This window comes from Wyeomyia smithii, chromosome 2 (assembly GCF_029784165.1).
Source record: "Wyeomyia smithii strain HCP4-BCI-WySm-NY-G18 chromosome 2, ASM2978416v1, whole genome shotgun sequence".
NCBI classification, from domain to species: Eukaryota; Metazoa; Arthropoda; class Insecta; order Diptera; family Culicidae; genus Wyeomyia; species Wyeomyia smithii.
The window spans coordinates 114563080-114582811 of record NC_073695.1 but is presented as its reverse complement, the minus strand read 5'-3'; the positions used below and the strand labels follow the sequence as shown (position 1 = coordinate 114582811).

The 19732-nt window shown below is 39.0% G+C and overlaps 2 protein-coding genes across 7 annotated transcripts in view; both read left to right on the top strand.

Moving 5' to 3' along the window:
- Positions 1 to 1213: 1213 nt before the first annotated feature.
- Positions 1214 to 2770, top strand: LOC129719833 (uncharacterized). The gene has a single exon (XM_055671242.1). It carries the CDS (start codon positions 1214 to 1216, stop codon positions 2768 to 2770), a length of 1557 nt encoding a protein of 518 aa, XP_055527217.1.
- A 7966-nt stretch (positions 2771 to 10736) lies between these two features.
- LOC129721032 (motile sperm domain-containing protein 2-like) overlaps positions 10737 to 19732 on the top strand; it is a 39245-nt gene continuing 30249 nt past the window's right edge. Inside the window, exons 1-2 of one of the 6 annotated variants that reach the window (XM_055673076.1) lie at positions 10737 to 10884; positions 11902 to 12595. In XM_055673076.1, coding sequence (XP_055529051.1) covers positions 12496 to 12595 — 100 coding nt within the window. In that variant the 5' untranslated portion in view covers positions 10737 to 10884; positions 11902 to 12495. Of the gene's footprint in view, positions 11028 to 11073; positions 11206 to 11281; positions 11471 to 11901; positions 12596 to 19732 lie in introns of those variants that run through there. The other 5 variants (XM_055673074.1, XM_055673072.1, XM_055673073.1 and 2 more) reach the window with 5 other exon arrangements.

Genomic DNA, 19732 nt, shown 5'->3' with positions numbered 1-19732 from the left:
TACCCACGGAAGCGACCACTTACCTATGTTTATAGCGTTCCCAGGAAACAACCAACAGTCTCGACATGTCAAAAAATGGAAAATTGATGAAGCAGATTGGGACCAGTATGAAGCAATAATTAATTTCCGGCAAATCGATGATGCAGAAGAACAAATAAAGGAAATTACCAAAGAGATTTGGCGAGCTGCAGAAGCCACAATACCAAAGATTGACCGAAGTTGCACTGATAAAAAATCTGTCCCTTGGTGGAATGAAGAAATAGCAAAAACAGTTAGGACCCGCAAAAAAGCACTAAGAAAATTGAGAAGAATGCCAAATGAACACCCTGACAAACAACGGGCACTAGACGAGATCAAAACAGCACGGAAAGACTCAAAAGAAGCTATACAAAAAGCTAAAACAGAAACCTGGAAAAAATTTGTGACGACATTCAACACGAGCACACCGGTCAAGGAAATGTGGGCTAACTATCGACGCATACAAGGTATAACTCATGCCACCCGTATACAGGCTGTAACTAGCGAAAATAGACACGTAACAGAAGACTTAGATATCGCGGAAGCACTCTGCACTGCGTTTAGCACAGTTTCCAGCAATGATACATACAGCAGTGCATTTCTAAGCCATAAGGAAGAAATAGAGAGCCACCCACTAAACATACCATCTACAGACAATGCTGAATAAAACCGAAGTTATACGCTCCACGAACTTCAAGTTGCTCTAGAGGGTCTAAAAGGAAGCTCTCCAGGAGAAGACGGAATACACTACGCAATGATAATCCACCTGCCTACAGACTGTAAACAAATACTACTGAATGCGTGCAACAAACTCTGGAATGAGTCGGTCTATCCGCAAGCATGGATAAAGTCAATAGTAATACCAATATTCAAAGGGAAGGGAGAAAGAATCAACCCAAAAAACTATCGACCAATATATCTGAACAGCTGCGTAGGAAAGATCTTCGAGAGAATGATAAACAGTAGATTAACTCACATACTAGAAACCCGAAACCTACTGTACAAACACCAATACGCTTTCAGGAAAGGCAAATCAACCGTCGATTACCTAATACAACTCGAAAAAGTTTTACTAGAAGCATTAAATAAAAAAAACTACGCACAAGCGGTCTTTTTAGATATAGCAAAAGCATATGATACTACATGGAGGAGGTTGGTGCTTAATAAGCTTGGTACGTGGAATATCGGAGGCCGAATGCTCCGATTTACTGCTAAAAGTCTTGAGAAAAGCACCTTTAAAGTGGCCACCAACGGAGTACAATCAGATGAGCAGGAAATGAAAACGGGACTATGTCAAGGATCGGTGCTGAGTGTCACGTTATTTTTAATTGCCATCAACACGATCGTTGATTGTCTACCTCAGGGTGTACATTGCTTTATTTATGCTGATGATGTAGCCTTGATTGCTGAGGGAGTAAGCCATGCAGAAGTAGAAGCGAAATTGCAAAGCGCGCTAAACGCCATCAGCCAATGGCAGAACGAAACTGGATTTAAAATCTCAGCAGAAAATTCCTCAACAATGATTTTCAAACGCACCACTGCACGAAAAATACAGTTGAGCAAACTTGTGTTGGAAGGAGAATCAATCGCACTAAACAAAACGCATAAATGCCTCGGAGTAACGATTGATCAAAGATTACTTTTGCACAAGCATGTGGAAGAAGTTGCTTCAACTTGCAAACAGCGGCTTCAGTTCCTTCGCTACGTAGCAAATACATCTTGGGGAGGGGACAGAGCAACAATAACAAAACTATACAAAGCAACTATTCTCGAAAAAATGCTATATGCTGCACCTATGTTATCGTCTATCCAAAATTCAACAATGCGAAAGCTCGACACCATACATAACGCTGGTTTGCGAGCGATTAGTGGAGCTTTCTACACTAGTCCTATAGCTAGTCTGCATGCGGAGTCAGGAATCCCCGAACTGCGAGTGCTAATACAGCAACGAACTGCAATGCTCTCGGCCAAACTATTGGCCAATGATGATTCTACAGGAGCCAGAGAAATAGAAGAACATAATAGAACACCAAACACCCAAGAGGAAGAACTTGGTACAGACAACAGTAGCAGCTCCGGCGAACTGTGGGGAGAAACCCAAACAGAGCATAGAGAACCTACAATAACACGGGGTAATCAACTTTTGGAACAGCTAGGAATGGAACTACCAGGTATAAAAGTCTTTGCGATGCCAAACTGCGCCCCCTGGGACCAAAAAACCATACCGATTGACGAAAGCCTGTACCATGAAACCAAGCGAACATCCAATAGCATGGTAATCCAGAAACTATTCTCAAAGCTGAAGGCAACACGTTACAGGTATCATCAGACGCTATATACAGACGGATCAAGGAAAGACGGTAAAAGTGGGTTCAGTGTTGTTGGAGAGAATGTAACCATAAGACGGCGAATTGATGACACGAGTAGCATTTACAAAACAGAAAGCGAAGCTGTCAAAGAAGCTACTAACCAGGATGGAGCTGAGCACTACCTAATATGCACAGACTCACTCAGCGTGATTTCAGAATTAGAAAAAAAGAAAATTACAAGTAAGTGGAGAGACGAGATGGCGATGCTGTTCAATCGCTGCAATGAAACACGCAAGCACATAGATTACTGCTGGGTGCCGAGTCACATCGGTATACAAGGTAATGAATTAGCGGATAGAGAAGCGAAAGCCTCACTGGAAGGTAACATCGACCGAACGATAAAACTGAACTACAAAGAGATACAAACAAATATCAAAAATTAACTCAATTTGGTCTGGCAGCAACAATGGAACAGCATAAGAAACAACAAACTGAGGGAAGTGAAAAACACCGTGAAACCATATACCCTTACGAGAGAAACGCGGAGAGAAATGTCATACTGACTCGCCTTCGAATTGGACATACGAAACTGACACACAAATACCTGTTGGAAAAAGGAGAGGTACCGAAATGCAGAGTCTATGTTTAAGAGTCCCGCAAAGATGAAACCAAAGGAACCAAATCAGTGTCAAACGAGGGTACCAATCGAGCAATGTTGATAAACAAGGTGATAATGTTAGGAGTGGATGAAAAGTGTTGTAATTGAGCGTAATAAAGAATATGTGTTTTTCCGAAGTTTTACTTACACATTTTAATCCAACATTAAACCTGTACACTGGTTCACTTAAATTTAACAAAACATCACCGGTGTAATCTTTCAAAACTGTGTACCTTGTGAAGAATTTCAGAAAATGATATTCGCTTATGCATGGTGAAAAACAGAACTGTATAGTTCTTGGCAACAAACGGCACAAAAACTGTGTTGCCGAAACGATAGATTTTCTCTTCGCGCGACTCCATATACCATAGACTCTGCCGAAATGTAGAAGATGCAACGCAACGCTAACAGTGAAACATATCATAGTAGACTGCCCCGCACTGGAGGATGACCGGAAAGAAACAGGAATGCCCCCCAATATGAGAGAAGCACTAGCAGACGACGAAGTGTCTAACAACTTAGTGATAGCCTTTCTCAAGAAAGCTGGGTATATTGAAGACATCTAATTCACTTATAAGACCCGAATGACAATTGTTAAAGGGTCTAAAATAAATAATAAATAAAACAAATTAAACGATATGAAAATAAATTAAACGAACTTCACTAACACTGAGGTGCCCTATCATTTAGATAAATTGGCTTGTGTAAAAGTTTGATTTTATATCAAGAACATTTAAATTTCGCGAAAATATTTCCTAATGTTTATTAGTCAGCCGGAACGTTTAATACGTTTTTTTGTGCTAGTATTCAACGAATTACAAATAACAACCGGTATCGATTACATAAACATTGACATCGTTGATGAGCAGTAAAATGACTCTACATTTATTCTCGTAACAATTTACGAAGCATGATTAACTCGGGAAGCTCGATTACATGGGTCGCAATTACACTACACCAAGTACGTTTACAGCGACCAAGCTTAAACGGCCCGGATTTCTTGCACACTGTGTTTGTTTAGAATTGCTATATGTTTAGAATTGCTATACCAGGTTTTTATGGGTTTTTATATCATCTGTAAGAGTGGCATTTTCGAAATCGCTACAATGACAGTTTACCCATATAAGCGATTTAGAGCGATTTTTTTCTTTATTTAAAAATTGGAGGACAACAATATAAAATTTAGAAAAATATAATAAAATTTAGAAAAAATCATTACTAAACTTTACTCTTTTGGCTGATACATGAAAATCAGAAAACCCTAAATAGGTAAACAACCCAATTGACAAATACTATGACGCAGAAACTTTGGCCTACCCGAACGAAAAGTTTGACTACATCCCTGCGTCACATCAAACAAAAAAGCGAAAATCATCGCGTCTCTCTGTCAGAAACATTTTCAGAACTATCACTGCCAAACTTTGTTTACGCGCTTACCACGACAACGCTCGATAGGCAAAGCAAGAAAGTTATTTAATACCACGACCTTGACGAGCCATTGGACAAAGAAGTTGCCAGCCAAACAACCTGATCTCCGGCTTCGAACCTCTTTCTCTGAGAAGAGCGTCCAAGGCACTCCAGTTTTGGGTCAATATTTAGAGGTAACTTACACACACGCACACGACTACAAGGCTTAACCGGCTATATCACGTGTATCCCGCATTTATGTTGCGAGCGCTGCGGCTAAATTATACAACAGTTTTAAAGCGTAAGCCGCTGAACTTGAAAACTTGATTCTCAATTTCAGCCGAGGCTGTGTACGACTGAAAAAAAAAATGAAAAATAATGTGTACAGATGCAGTAAAGGCACATCATATCGACCAGAAGCGAATACAGCTCAGTTGATGCGGGGAGCAATCGTTTCAAGCGGTAGAGTGTTGCGAGGCGAAAGTTAGCATTGGCCTTTCTAAAATATGCCGGCAAAAAAATCTAGCAACGTTGTTTGAATTCGCCGCATCATAACGTAAGCTGATCACATATGCAAACATGATGATATTATTCTGGTAGTGCGAATGCGAAGTTAGCTGCCTTCAAGCTCTTCTGATTTAATGTTTAAGGATTCAACGACTGCGAATTAGCTTCTTGAGTAACACAGAAACTTGGGAATAACAAAATGACAAAAAAAACTATTATGAGTAGATCTCAAAATAATTTTGTTTTGCTGAGAAAATAAATATTATATTTCACAATTACATTTTGTCAACACACTAAAATCTTTTTTTACGCGGGGGATACGTAAAAACCACGTAAATTCCTAAATCCACGTGAGAAACCGCCTAAATTTCGGAAAACGCATAAAAAAGACCTTAGTGTATTTCTTTTAGTGTTAGTAGGATTGCAGCACTTACCTCGAAATATGCTGTATACCTACTTATAGTTGGCTGTGTTCAATAAACAAACACCTAGGATTAAAATCATTTGAAATCTTGACTCCCTGATCATTAAATAGCAGTGGTCTTAGTAGTATAGTCACTGCATTTACTAGTCTGGCGGAGTGGATTGTCAAAACGGGAACCAGTCGGTTGTGTGGCGAATTATGTTGTTGAAGTATTGTGATCGTGCCGTAATGAAATAGAAACTGAATTAGGCGTAATTATTATGACGGCGCTAATGTAAAAACTTGGCTGTCTATGTTTACCAGCTAATTGCTATTAATTTTGCTGAGAACGTTAAAAAAGATGTTGTGTTAACGTTGAGAAATAATTACATATCAATATTGTGTGTATCGTTGTTCCTTAAAAAATCACACTGCTATTGATTTACTCTTCTGTTTTTTTACACGCTGTACTGCTGAACGAGAAATGTGCAACCGAGACCAAAATATATTCTGTTATTTCCTCTTTGGTCGAATGACATACTAGAATATATAAAGCTGCGACCATTTTCAAAAATTCCTTAAGTTTTTGGTCTGGACAAAACTCATCGTTTTGAGATGATCAGTTTTTCATAGTTCAGTTGTAGTATAATTGGTCTTTTTTTGTTGATTCCTCATACTGATGAATGACGAAACGTACGTACTCCCAGGTCTGACACTTTTTAAGGCCACTGTCAGAGGTAAAGAATTCGCAGTTGAGCATGAGCATGAGCATGATTGACCGCCCGCGGTTGCTACTCCGTTATTGCCAGATCAGCTCTAATTACACAGAGAACCAACAGATGATGCTTGGGACTAACATTCATCTTCAATGTGTAAAAACTGGTGACCTTAATCTTTATATTAGGCAATACCAGCGCCGGCCGCATCCGAATGCAGGTCAAAGAAGGAGTGTGTATAGGAATATGTTGACGTGATACTCGCTTTATTGGAAGCCGAGAACACCTCTGCACTTCCACGAGAAATCACTGGGATGTTGGAGAAAAGGTTAAGGTTTGCAGCAGGTTTCGTTTTGGTAAACGATGCGCTGAGTTCGAGTACCGGGTTCATAAGAATAAATATCGCACGTACGAGTTCATTATACCTTCTACGGAAGTCATATTTTAGATGAAGTAACACCGCAAAAATAAAGCGCACGCGAGGATACCGGACCTATGACTCAATCAAGACCGACTCAAATATTTGAACATCTGTTTATGTAGTTATTATGCAACTACCGAAACGTATCTCCCATTGATTGATCTCAGCTGACTACACAATGTTACGAAAGCTACAAGAGTTGAGTCCACGTTAACGCCTCGCGACTCCTATCACTTCTTCGGGAAGTGACCCTATTTATATCGAAAATTATAACACGGTTATAACCAATCTGTAGAAAATACGACCTCATGAAAGGTATCGACGCGAAGTCTCTAGATATTCGGTCGGCTTTGAGCCTAACAGGTCGACTAACGACGTTTCTTTTATACTGTTCGTCTGTTCTATAAAAGCGATTTTTTGATTTGAGACCGATTTAAAGCAGTAATAAACTAAAGAGTGTTGTAGGGTCACGCACAGGTAAGTGTGGTACATCCTAGTGAAACGCAAAATGGTATACCACACTAAGTGGACGATTCGAACTAAGATATCATAAAACTCTCCCGGGCCGGAGACGCGTTTTACCAAAGCATTATGCACGACCGCTCAATCCCCGACTACCGACGGAGACGCTCGGGAGCACGATATTTCACGCCGATTCCCTATTAGCTGTCGATGCGAGTGTTGCCTATCAAATAGAAAAATTGGCAAAGTTTCATGCATCCAAAGCCCCAATAATTTGAAAAATGCAGATACGCAGATTGACCAAAATATATATCTTAAGTTTGTTGACAAAATGCCGAACTAGTCATTATTGGGACATAGTATACAAAAACCTCTGCTCAAAAACGAGACAAATCGAAAAAATTTAATTATAAGATTTCGACTTCGACTAGCAACAATGCACCATACTCTGAATTCCACAAACCACACCAGTACTCTCTGGGTGACGAGTTCAAGTAATGTTACGCGTTATGTTGGCTCATTATTAAGCTGAGCAATAGGGACCTTTTGTCAAACGACATGCGTAAAAGCATAAGTAATGTCGAACTCGTCTCCGCGGCACGTTCACACCCGGACTACAGTTTTGTCCTGTACTTTTTTTTCAGTTTCCGGACTATACTTTTTCTGTATCCGACTACACACTTTATCCTGGACTACACCCGAAAGAAACAGGGTGCAGTCTCAAAACACTAATAACAAAAACAAATGCCGTACGAAAAATATGACAACTGAGTGTAGCGTCGCTTGCGTGTTCGTTTTCGTGCTGTAAAGTGTAGTCCAGAACGGTGTAGCACAGCTGCGGAAACGAGCTTGACACACCATTACAGTATTCCTGAACCCTTTACAAAATGCCAGAACAATTATTATTCATTTCACCGTTTTGGATCTGCGCCTATAAAAATTTAGCATATTTAACAAAACTTAGCTATGGCGTAAAAATAATTATTCAAAAGCTAGTGAAGTCATAAATAGAAAAGGAATGACAATGGATATTAATGACTATGTATCAGATATATTTCAGTTCGGAAATTCAAGACAATTTTAACATTATGAAATATCGCAAAATAGATAAACAGCAATCGTCTGGTACACCTTTTCATGCGGTGCATAAATGAATGACAGAACAGTACGAAAATGCTACGCTGTGGTAGCTACACATGAAAGATGAATTCGCCATTAAATGACGCGCAAATTCATCGCTAAAAAATCATACTGTACTGCACACACTACAACACGAAATATATATATATAAAAAAAAACAATTTGATTCTTGTCGGCGAAAACTACTACCTTCGAGTCATTTATAAATAAACAAACATGTCTGTAAATGTATGCACTTATCTTAGCCATTGAATCAGCTTTCAGCAAACCAAACATGCCTCCGCTCGCACGCAAACAAGTATAGGCAACTTGTTTCTATGGTTACAACTGCCGCTCTCTCAGTTTCTGCCTCTCAGCAGATCGTGCCGTCGGCGGAGAATAAGCTTGCACACTACCGTATCAAAGGAAAGTCACCAACACAACACTGCGCTTTAAAAGCAGCCATTTGCTAGGCGACAAATTGTGGAAAAAACGGCAATAAAACTTTAAATTTCCAGATCGTTTTACTTCCAAATCACTTTTAAAACACTGTTATAACACTCGAAACACTTTTACCCACAATTACCACACGAAATTCACAATTTATCGTGCTATATACCACAATAAAACGCGATTACCACGGACACAATAAATAAAGCGTCTACACACGTCGCCAGCGATGCCAGCTCCCTGTCAGAGGTAAAGAATTCGCAGTTGTGGACAAACTCGGGGTGCTGCGAACATCAAGAGATCGTGAAATGAAAGGCCGCTGGAGTTAAACAACAAAGAGTCTAAACGGAAGAAAAATATTGAAATCTGTCAAAACTGTCAGTACAGAATAATTGTTTCATTGTTTTTTCGATAACAACAGATTGTCTGCATAAAAAGATTTTTTAGTCCTTCAACCATTTCCGAGATACACATAGTTTTTTTATTGTGAGTTTTGAATCAAGCTGCAAGCTATGCTTTGAACTCCGCTGTCACGGTACTACTGAAATACCTTCTAACTATAGTGGCAGTTGGCTTTTCTGTCCGTAGCTGCGAACCCTTTAATCTTGTTAAGGGCGTCTCCTCATGTAGTGGTCTTAAAAATAGTTGTGTTCTTCGTAAGTGTAAATGCCGCGCACGTCTTTTAGCCGAAAGATTTTACTTCAGTGCCCGGTTAAAAAAATATTGATCAAAATTTTCAAAAGAAACCCTTTTCAAAAATAAAAGTATTCACAGCATAAGACAGTTAAACGTTCAAATTGGAAAGTAACGAATGATGAAAATTTTATCCAAATACACAACTCGCTTGGAGAGTGGATATCAATACTCCAAAGGTCCGCTAAAAATGAATTAAGGCGAAAATAACTAATCCGCTGATTAACAACAGACCCTGCAAATACGATTTATTCAATTCGAACTTTTTGCTACACCTGTAGGATGAAAGTTCGCATTTTTGTTTCTACTATAAAAATGTAACTATCAGACTTTGAGCTGAGTTGAATTAGAAAAAAATTCGGATCGTACGTCTTGCAAGCAATAGATTAACGTACAATTTAATAACCGAACCGAGCTCTATGATTCTTTTTTTGAATATTTACAGTATAGGTTCGAACTTTTGCCCCGCATTACTCTATTCATTTCCTATCTCGGAAAAAAGTGAATTTGTATTATGGGTACATTTTCCGAAATAATTTAGCAAATAAAGGAAACCGTCGCTCAATCTATTTAGTACAATCTAAAACTTTCCTGTCTAGCAAAAAATTAGCCATAAAAAATTCGGTTGTATCCGGCAGCATAAGCCAACCCTGTCGAGAATGTAGCTTTCATGTGTATTACTAAAACAAAATTTTTAAATGAGTTTTTTCTCATTCTATATGGAAATGATCGAGCATCTCGGCTACAAGTAGGGTAGGGAACGGCTTAAACAGTAGCGCCTATTTTAATCAGTCGAAGAAAACAGGCCTCAAACTCCTGCATTTTGATCAATATCGACAATTTCAATGATGGAAACGAAAACATGGATTGTCTAGCTATCTTACGAATATAAAAAATATCGTTAAACACAAAGAAATCTGTGATCAATTGCAATTGAAACAAATCGATCTATATTGCAGCCATTCAGGAGCCACTTCGGGTGCTAAAAAAAAAACGCCTGCAAAACAAATGGAAACTGCTTAAAATAGGTTCGGGGTGATTGAAATAGTGTCCTTCGATTGGTAACTTTGATTGATGATTGTTAAAGTTTGCTAACTTAGTTTTACAATCTGAAAACAAGTTCTGACAGAGAAAACGATAGAGAACAAATTGATATACTACTGTTTGAGTTTCACCCAACACATTTCGAGTATTTTGTCTGAGTACACAGGCGGTTCCTAAAGCTGCTTAAAATATGTTCCCTACCCTATAAAAAAACGATCAAAGTTACATTTTTCACTTTATGATTTAAGCTTGTACGGATTAAGAGCTTCATCACTCCCCGACTTGTCACTGAGTTTTACACTGTTGGACCAAGCAGTCAGGGGAGCCCCATTGCACCGCATCATCACCTTGCACGTACCGCTGCGTGCTATTAGCATCAGTTCATCGTCATGCGGTTAATCGGTTTGTCGCAAAGAGACTCCATCCGACTCCGACAAACGCACATACAAAGCGACGGAAACACAGACAAACTGACTTCCAGTGCGATGTAGAGAACAGCTCACCCAATTCTACAATACTTGCGCTGCTCACTTCTGAGTCGCTGGTCAGTCAGCCACCAGACTTATCCCAGCATTCGACGGCGGCGGAGACGAGTTCGTGTTTGTATTTCGCGTCGAATCGACACAAGTGCATTGTTTTCCGTAAAATAAGACTGTGCTTTCAGTAGTCAAGCAGCTGTAACTATCCCAATGAAATGTGTAATTTTCATTAGATATAGATTGTGAAAACGTGATGAAGTGCTCTATTAATTGAGGTGTGCATTATTGTAACACAGTGGAGACTTGCGAAATTATCACTCTTTGTAACAGAAGATACGGATGTACGTGTGCTTTGATAGGAACACGTGTTTGAAATTCTAAATGCTAGTCTTATCGCGATAAACACTGCTGATTCAGTTCGGTGGAAGCAAGAAAAAGTGTATGCAGTATCTGATATTATCGTTCTCATTTGGACTTTCAACCAGCTCTTATCAGCAATCGTTCTAACTACATAATAAGGTTTATGAATGCATCGTAATATTTCACATCACGTATGGCACTCACAAGTTAATTAATTCTTCGCGACTATTTGCAGTTTGTGTAAAATAAAGTGAAATGATAAGCATTGGGAATGACGAATACTCTCGACCTTTGTGACAACATTCAAGACATCTGAACCCCTACCGTGTTTTACTGCAATTAGGAATGAACGCTATCCAGTTTTGTTTCCGTGATAAATTCAATCACACAATTCTCTAACAAAAATTACCCTTAATTGTTGCTGGTAAGCGTAATCCAGAAATTTTGCGCTATTATATGCTGCAATAACAATCTTCTAGCTGCTCATTTATGTTTGCATGAAGCCTCAAATAGTTTTTTACTCACCCAATGAATCATATACTTGAAGGCCCTGATACAAATAATTCAAATTTAATAGTAACAGAGTAGAATCAGTTTATTACAGACAAACCCATATCTGACTGACACTAGCTTGTGCGAACGTAAAAAATTCCCTGACGAACACCTGGAATCATATCACTGCCGAAGACTTGGTAGATTTTATCGCTCGACAGGTGTTACAATTAGGCGGCACAAATCTGTTTGGTACTGATAGCGAATAGCCCCGGGTTAGATTGAAAATCGAAGAACCGAATTTATGACGTTTCTATCACAAAGTGGCCTGAATAATGTTCACCTTCGGAAAATTACTTTCAGAACCGCCTACGGCAGCTTTGGGATCTACGGATCTGTGTACGTTATAGTAATGTGAAGGCTAATCTACTGTCTAAATAACCTAACTAAACTATGTTGGGACCACTCCGCAAAAGTGCAAAAGTGTCATATTTCGAGTGAAAACCTTCCAAAAGTGGCAGCATCGAATGCCATTGTGAAGCAACACAACAGAAGCTATGCTATGCATGCTGTGCTGTCTTTTAGAGACATGCTGAGAGCAGCAAATGGATAGCAACGCTCACCATAACGAACGGCTAATGGAGTGAAGTGAATTCGAATTTAGAAGATTCGTACCATCAACATTAAGCCAGTAATTCGTTAGTGCAAAAGGTTTGACAGTTGAAGATATATCAGTGTAATTTTCGAGATGGTAAAATCAATTCAGTAAAAAAGTGAAATCTTCTGAAAGTAACGAAAAGTGTAACAAGTACTAGTGATAATAAGTGCCAAGAAAATTGCCAAATCCAAATAAATATCATTATGTTCATACATTATGTGGTAATTTAATAAAGCAACCAAAAAAGTCTGATTCAAACGTCATACCTAGAAAACCAAACTGTATCGAGTGCTTCCAAAATGACCTTGCCGGAGACGTTGAATCCAAGCCCGGAGGTGGTGGACACACTGCGGCAGAAGTTCAAACATAAGATGGAGACGGATGCTGCGAAAATCCCCGGTAAGTTGAGTATCGATTTTCGGTCATCATGTGTTTGGTGACCCTTGCACATTTAAATTTACGCTTTCGACTTTTTATATGCTTATTTTTATCGACAAAGTTTTACCCCGAACGGCTGACCTCAGATGGTGTAATGTAGCTCAATGTTGATATTTATCTTTCATAGCATCACACGCTCTGTTGAAATATTTCTTGTTCTAACCGTACTCAACTTTTAAATAAAAACAAAATACCGAATACGTTTTTAGATCAGATTTTGACAATTCAAAAAAAAAAATTAGAATGATAACGAGTGGCAACCAATAACTTTTGCCCTACTGTTGTTAGAAGAGAAGCTTTCCCTTGATGCCGGAATAAGAGCGGTGTACGGCCTTTACGAGTTGTACACCAAGGAGCTCAAAATCCCAAAGAAATCTTTGATTGGGCGACACTGAGGCAGATTCGTTGAGTTGTGTACATATTTTGGGAACAAATGGGGTCGAGTGGTTGTTCAGGAACGTTTGTGTTTTTAGCGTGGTGTGATGAAGCTTCATCTGACCAAAACTTATACCTTTGGTATGATGTTTTCGAAGAAACGAAATCATTGTTTTTGCATTTGTTTTGGTACATATCTTGATTGATAACCAAACCATGATTTAGACAAGACAAATATTTTTTTTTTTCATTATTTTGGCTGGTGTTTCCCTACCTTTTGTGGGAATTATTGTTGAGGTTTGCAATGCTCTTAGTTTCGCCACTGTTTTGAACCAACTAGGCTACGGGCATGCATAAACCAAACTTTAAATACTATAATAAGAGGAGAGAGAGAGAGCTTACATATATATACCCCATCTCTCTGTGAGCGTGTTTGTTGTTGAAGGAGGGAACTTAGAAAAAATTCAAACTTTTATTTGTCACCGCTAAATTCAGGCGTATAGAAAACTAAATTATCAAAATTTCGAACTCAAAGCGTATTCCAGTTGCTTTTTATACTCAAGAAATAATTTTTCAAAGCCTATTTGTCAGCTTCTCATCAATGCTTGCCTTACAGACACTGTGAAAAGATATCAAGAAACATCTATAATATTCACTGTTTGTACAGAGCATTTTCAGAAAAAAAACGACCTGAAAATACGTAAAATTTTATTCGATCATTTTCGACAACAAATCAAACTGAGTAAAAATGTTTATGCATGCTGGCATATTAGCACAGGGAGCTCGCAGCTTTAAGGTTACAGGGTCTGCTTTGAAAAGCGAATGGTCATGAGTTCGAATTTTAATAGAAGCAAACCGTTCGGTTTCAGAGGGACTTTTACGAATGGGTTTATACTCAAGCTTCCTCTCATCCCTCCACTTTGATGCTTCCTGCAATTTCAGAAGAAAGAGTGACACACAGTTAGATGAATCTCCAGGTAGTTAAAATTGCCGATATAGGGTTACTAACGAGACTCGGTAAAGAAGAGCAATAAAATCTATATGCGTGTAGAAGGAATGGTAAAATTCAGGGGCGACTCGCGGCTTTTGAACCTACCTGTTTAACTACAAATTTTGAAAATCTCAGTCCGTAATCACGCGTAATCACGCAAGTCATTCTATGTGTTACTATTTGAAAGTGAAACTAAAAATCAATGATTAAAATAAAAATTTGCGATTGAAATATATTTTTTGCATGGCGTTCCCATGTGCACAATGCACAGGTTGCACCTATGGACGAGTCGCCCCTGGTAAAATTATAAAAAAATGTGTCTCTTACCGAAGTAACAGTCATTAGAGATGCAGGGGTAAACTCGGTCTCTGGCAACAACGATTCTAACCAGATATGCCAATATTCCCGTTTAAACTGGTTTCTTTCGAGTGATCCAGCCATGATTCAACTCAAAATTATCCAGTTTTTGAATATTTTTGCCAGTTTTATCCAGATTTTTTATCAGCTCAAATTATCACTATTTTGAAAAAAAATTTACGTAAAAAAATTCTCTAAAAATTCTCTAAAAGGGAATAAATATGGATTTCATCGATTTTCCGCTTTCTATCTTCTGCTCGCATGAAACTTAGCCAAATTGATAGCAACATTACATGACATAGAGTTTAACAAAAAATCATTAAAAACAATTTAAACAATTCGTAGTCAACAGCGAGGATAAACAATTTGCCCTATGCTTTTATAACAATTTCCAATTAACTAGCTTCATGTACATTTTTCCCGAAATAGTATAATTTTAAAACAGTTACTGGTATGTGCTCCAGTAAACCTCTATGGGTATTGGTGAAATTTCTATCGTCTACTTCATGAAATAAATTCGATTATTCTATAAAGTACTATGAGGTAAATTGGGGTGAAATTGATCACCATAGAAAACCATACATTCTTCTGGCAATGTGTTTTTTTTATATGCTAAAGATAAATGATGATTTCTGTACTGAAAAATATCATTTACAGCTTGTTTGGAAACGAAAATAACGATATTTCTGCTTAAAATTTGATTATTTTGGTTCACGAGCTGCTTGTTGCTAAATTTGCTCTTATTTGATCGTCGTTAGACCGATTTAGATTCGGTTTGTTACAAAAGCTCAAAAAATAGCTCTGAAATCTTTGTGGTTTCCTGCGAATTAATCAGTATTTCTCTTATCGTATGGAATGATCATTGTTGAAAATTACATTTTTTGAGCTTTTATCATACTTTACTCACTTGTCCAAATTTAACGTAATTAACCCTCACCTAAGATTACTTTAAGTAAATTCAATACTTTGTTTGTTATTTGGAAACTTGTTTGATCAAATTTGATTGAGTTTTGACTGAGTAAGAAGAATTTTTCGAAAATATGAAAAATTTCACCGGGCATGCAAGGGCTAACTTTGACAGGTATGTGAATCATGCAAAAGTTGCGTTTAAGGACACGTTAACATTGCCTAGTGTTGTAAGAGCAATATTTTTTGATTAGTATTTTTTATCACGAATTTTTAGGTGATCAATTTCACCCCATTCCACGGTACTTTATAAAGTAAGATACTAGAAATAATTGGCTCCGTAAAACATAAATATGTATTGTGCCGTGTCAAATAAATGCTGTTTGAGTAAAAAAATATAAAAGAAATGTGACCGATAATGGATAAAGCAATCTGTTTAAAAGTTAGCAAATTCTGTAATCGAATAGGGCTGACTTAGGCGCGAGATTTTTAAATATTATTTGTGACCTGGAGCAGGAATACTACATTTTAAGTGATTGTAGACACTCGATTTGATGAAATTTAAAAAAAAATCCATCTCAAGCAAAATTTAAAGCGCATAAATAAGCTTTGTCTCATCAAAGTCTCACATGTTATTTTTCTTTCTCTCATATCAACTGGAATAATGTTGAAAATATTTTTCCAGATTTATTTTCAACATTATTCCAGTTTATTCAAAAATGTTATTGGCATCTCTGATTGTAACCCTTCCTTTCTTCCTCAACCAAACATAAGGATGTAGCCGGCGCCGTTATCGATCTATACATAGCGGAAGCTACTGAATTGATGCACAGTGAAGATGATAAACGAGCCCTAAATTGGCCATCTTACGGTGGCGATGCAACTTCACTAGCTCAGATCCATCACGAAGGAACAACTACGCAATGTGCGGTCGTTCAAGCTCAAGTTCAAAAGAGCGTATGCATATTAGCACACACTTTCAGTAGGTCGACTGAAAAGGAAAGGCTTTCAACGGTAATGGCAAAAACCATTTGGTTGAATGGAAAAACTGTCTAAGAATGGGAATCTGTCTCAGGAATTCAAAATGCTTTAATAAAAACACCCAGGAAATTTTTTTTTTAAACCAAACAGAATATCGAAATTAGCGCTGTTTGAATAATAAATTTAAATTTAAATAATTTTAAAAAAGTTGATTTTTATCTTTTTCTTGAGAAAACTTGAGGTTACAAAACATTTTTTGATGAAAAGTTCAAAATGGAGAAATGTAAGGCGATTTTTTGTTAAAGATTAAGATTAAAAACTATTCATTTTAATTTCAATTTGTTTTCAGTCCATAAAATTGATAGTAACTTTATATGTGAGAAGTTCACGGGAATCGAACAGTGTTGGTTTCATTCAAATCCAGGTCCTGTAGATGGTATAACTTGCCCAAAGTCACCTTTTTCTTGTAATTTTCATTATAGATCCATATAACAATATTTTACGTTGAATTTTCTGCTCAAGCATTAACTTATCCAATGTACAATAATGTGCTTAATTTTTTCTTTTCGTGATTTCATTTTTTTGGCTGAGAATGGCAAAGGGTAATTTTTTAAGAATTTAGTTTTTCTTAAAAAAAACGCATAAAAATTTCAAAACTGTATGAAATCTTTATTTGAGCCAATTAATTGGTTTATGCCATTTACTTTTTAAAGATAATTTCATTCAAATGTTGGTCACGGCTACGTTTTAAATGGTCCATATGAAAGATCCAATTTTGGATCACGGACCAATGATGCCTCCAGCGCACCAAACCGTGCATTTTTCTGGGTGCATTTGCGATTGCCTCTGGTATTGCCTCTGGTTGCTCTTCGATCCAAATGCGGCAATTTTGCTTATTAACATACCCATTTAACCAGAAATGAGCTTTGTCACTGAACACAATTTTTGCGCGAAAAACATTTTTCACAGAGGACGAATTTTGGTAATAAAGTTCGATTATTTGTAAGCGTTTTTCAGACGGAGGATGCAGCGTGCCGCGAACAAACGATTGAACGCCACGCAGCATTCGGTTCTGCAAGATTGATGCTAAAGAGTGCGATTAAGGTGAAACCTCATTTAATCCAAAAATGGCCGACTTCGAGTCACCACTTCGAATTTTCGAAAGCACAAGACTCGGAAATAGTTAATGCGTTTCCTGTGAAAATGCTATTTTATGTTTACTGTGGTGAAGCAAACATAAAATAGAATTTTCATAGGGAACGCAATGAGTATTTCCGAGTCTTGTGCTTTTGAAAATTCGAAGTGGTGACTCGAAGTCGGCCATTTTTGGATTCAATGAGGTTTCACCTTAAGACAAGAAAGAGGGCCTGCTTCGAAAGGCTATACGCGAGTGCCAATACGAACCCGTGGGGTAACGCCTACAGGATCGCAATGGCCGAGGCCAAAAGCGCGCTGGCACCTGCAGAGTGATCACCAGCGATGCTGGAGCGTACCATGAGGGGACTCTTTCACTCCACGAGCCCAGTCCTTGGCCTCCGGCAATCGAGTCTCACGTCCACGTTCCAGTATCTCAGACACAGACCAGGGATGGTCGGCCAACCTGCTGAACATCCGACAGCCGTGTCGAGATCGAAGGAGAGGTAAGGATTACGAATGAGGAACTCATCGTGATCGCCAACTCCCTAAAGGTGAGCGACGCACCGGGACCGGATGGAATCCCTAACCTGGCAATCAGGCTGGCGATAAAAATGCCCTCAGGGCTGTTTCTGGCAGCCATGCCAAGGTGCCTAGATGACTGCCTCTTCCCGTAGAGGTGGAAGCGGCAGAGATTGGTCTTACTGCCGAAGGCTGGGAAACCACCAGGGGTCCCATCGGCATACAGGCCTATCTGCCTACTGGACATTGCGGGCAAAGTGCTTGAGAGAATTATCCTCAACAGCCTGATGAGGTACATGGAGGGTGTAAACAGTCTGGCAAGTAACCAGTTCGGTTCCCAGAAGGGCAGGTCCACGCTGGATGCTATCCTCTCCATCACCAAGACGGTGGAGATAGCACTCCAGCGCAAGAGAAGGGGCATACATGATAGCGGAATCGTCATGCTTGACGTGAAGAATGCGTTCAATAGCGGCAGTTGGCACTCCATAGCGCTTGCTTTCAGGAGCATCCATGTACTGGTGTCGCTGTACTAGATTCTGGAAAATTACTTCCAGAATTGAGTACTTGTTTACAACAATGTCATGTATGACGGGGTGTTTAACTCAAGTTCTCTATACGAGTTGTGATCGTCGGTTTTGCAGACGACATAACGCTAGAGGTCTACGGCGAGTCGATTGAGGAGGTCGAGTTGACGGCCACGTACTGTATATGCAAAGTCGGAGACTGCATGCGCTCCAGGAAACTGGAGTAAGCGCACCATAAGACGGAGGTCACGGTTGTGAATAACCGCAAATCAAAGTAACAGGCGGTGGTCAGAGTCGAAGACTGCACCGTTACCTCAAAGCGATCATTGAAGCTCATGGGGGTTCTGTTTGACGATAAGTTCACATTTAAGAGTCACGTCAATTATGCTTGCAAGAGAGCTTCAACGGCTAATGCAGCACTATTTCTAGTGATGTCGGATAGCTCAGCGGCGAATGGCAAACTTGACACAAGGTGAATAGCCAACGTGACACAAGGGGCATACGAGCGACCAGAAGATCATTCACTATAATCAGATGGCAGCAGAAACGGTCCAATTCACACGAAGGGTAGATGGGCGCACCGACTTATTCCGGTGGTATCCGGATGGGTCGGAAGGCGCCATGGAGAAATTAACTTTCACCTGACACCTGATCCTGTCAGGTCATAGTTGCTCCAGGCAGTATCTACACAGGTTCGGGCATGCAGGGTCCCCCATGTGCCCCGAGTGCGTGGATGCGAATCTGGAGGGCGGTTTGTGCAGTCGCCTCTCAAATAGTCCTAGAGTTGCAAAGCAGGCGCCGGGTGACTACCGACATGCCAGAATTAGCTAACTGCCAGTCTTCAGGTTAGTTGGGTAATTAGCTAGAAGGGAAACATCGATTGATAGAGCCAGGAGGTTGCACAAAGCATAGAAGCCGCTCCCTGAAGCAATACCTAGCGAAGACTGAAGGGTTTTTAGTGGATCAATCCCCACACTACCTGAGGTGGTCTCTTAGGTGTTTGGTGGTTTACCTCTACCTGAAATTAAAAAAGGCCCTGGAAGAGGTATAACTCTCCCCAATTCACCTTATTCTTGAAATATCCATTTTATACTTCATATAACAATCACAGGTCGGACTCGATTATGTACAGACTCGATTATATATTGACTCGATTATATATGATTCGATTATATATTAAATTGTATATAATCGAATCATAAATTATTTTTTTAATTTTAAATATAACTTATCTAAAACAGCTATGTCGTCGTAAATACGTAACGCTTAGGGAGAGGTAGAGATCTGACAAAACGTCGCAATCAATAC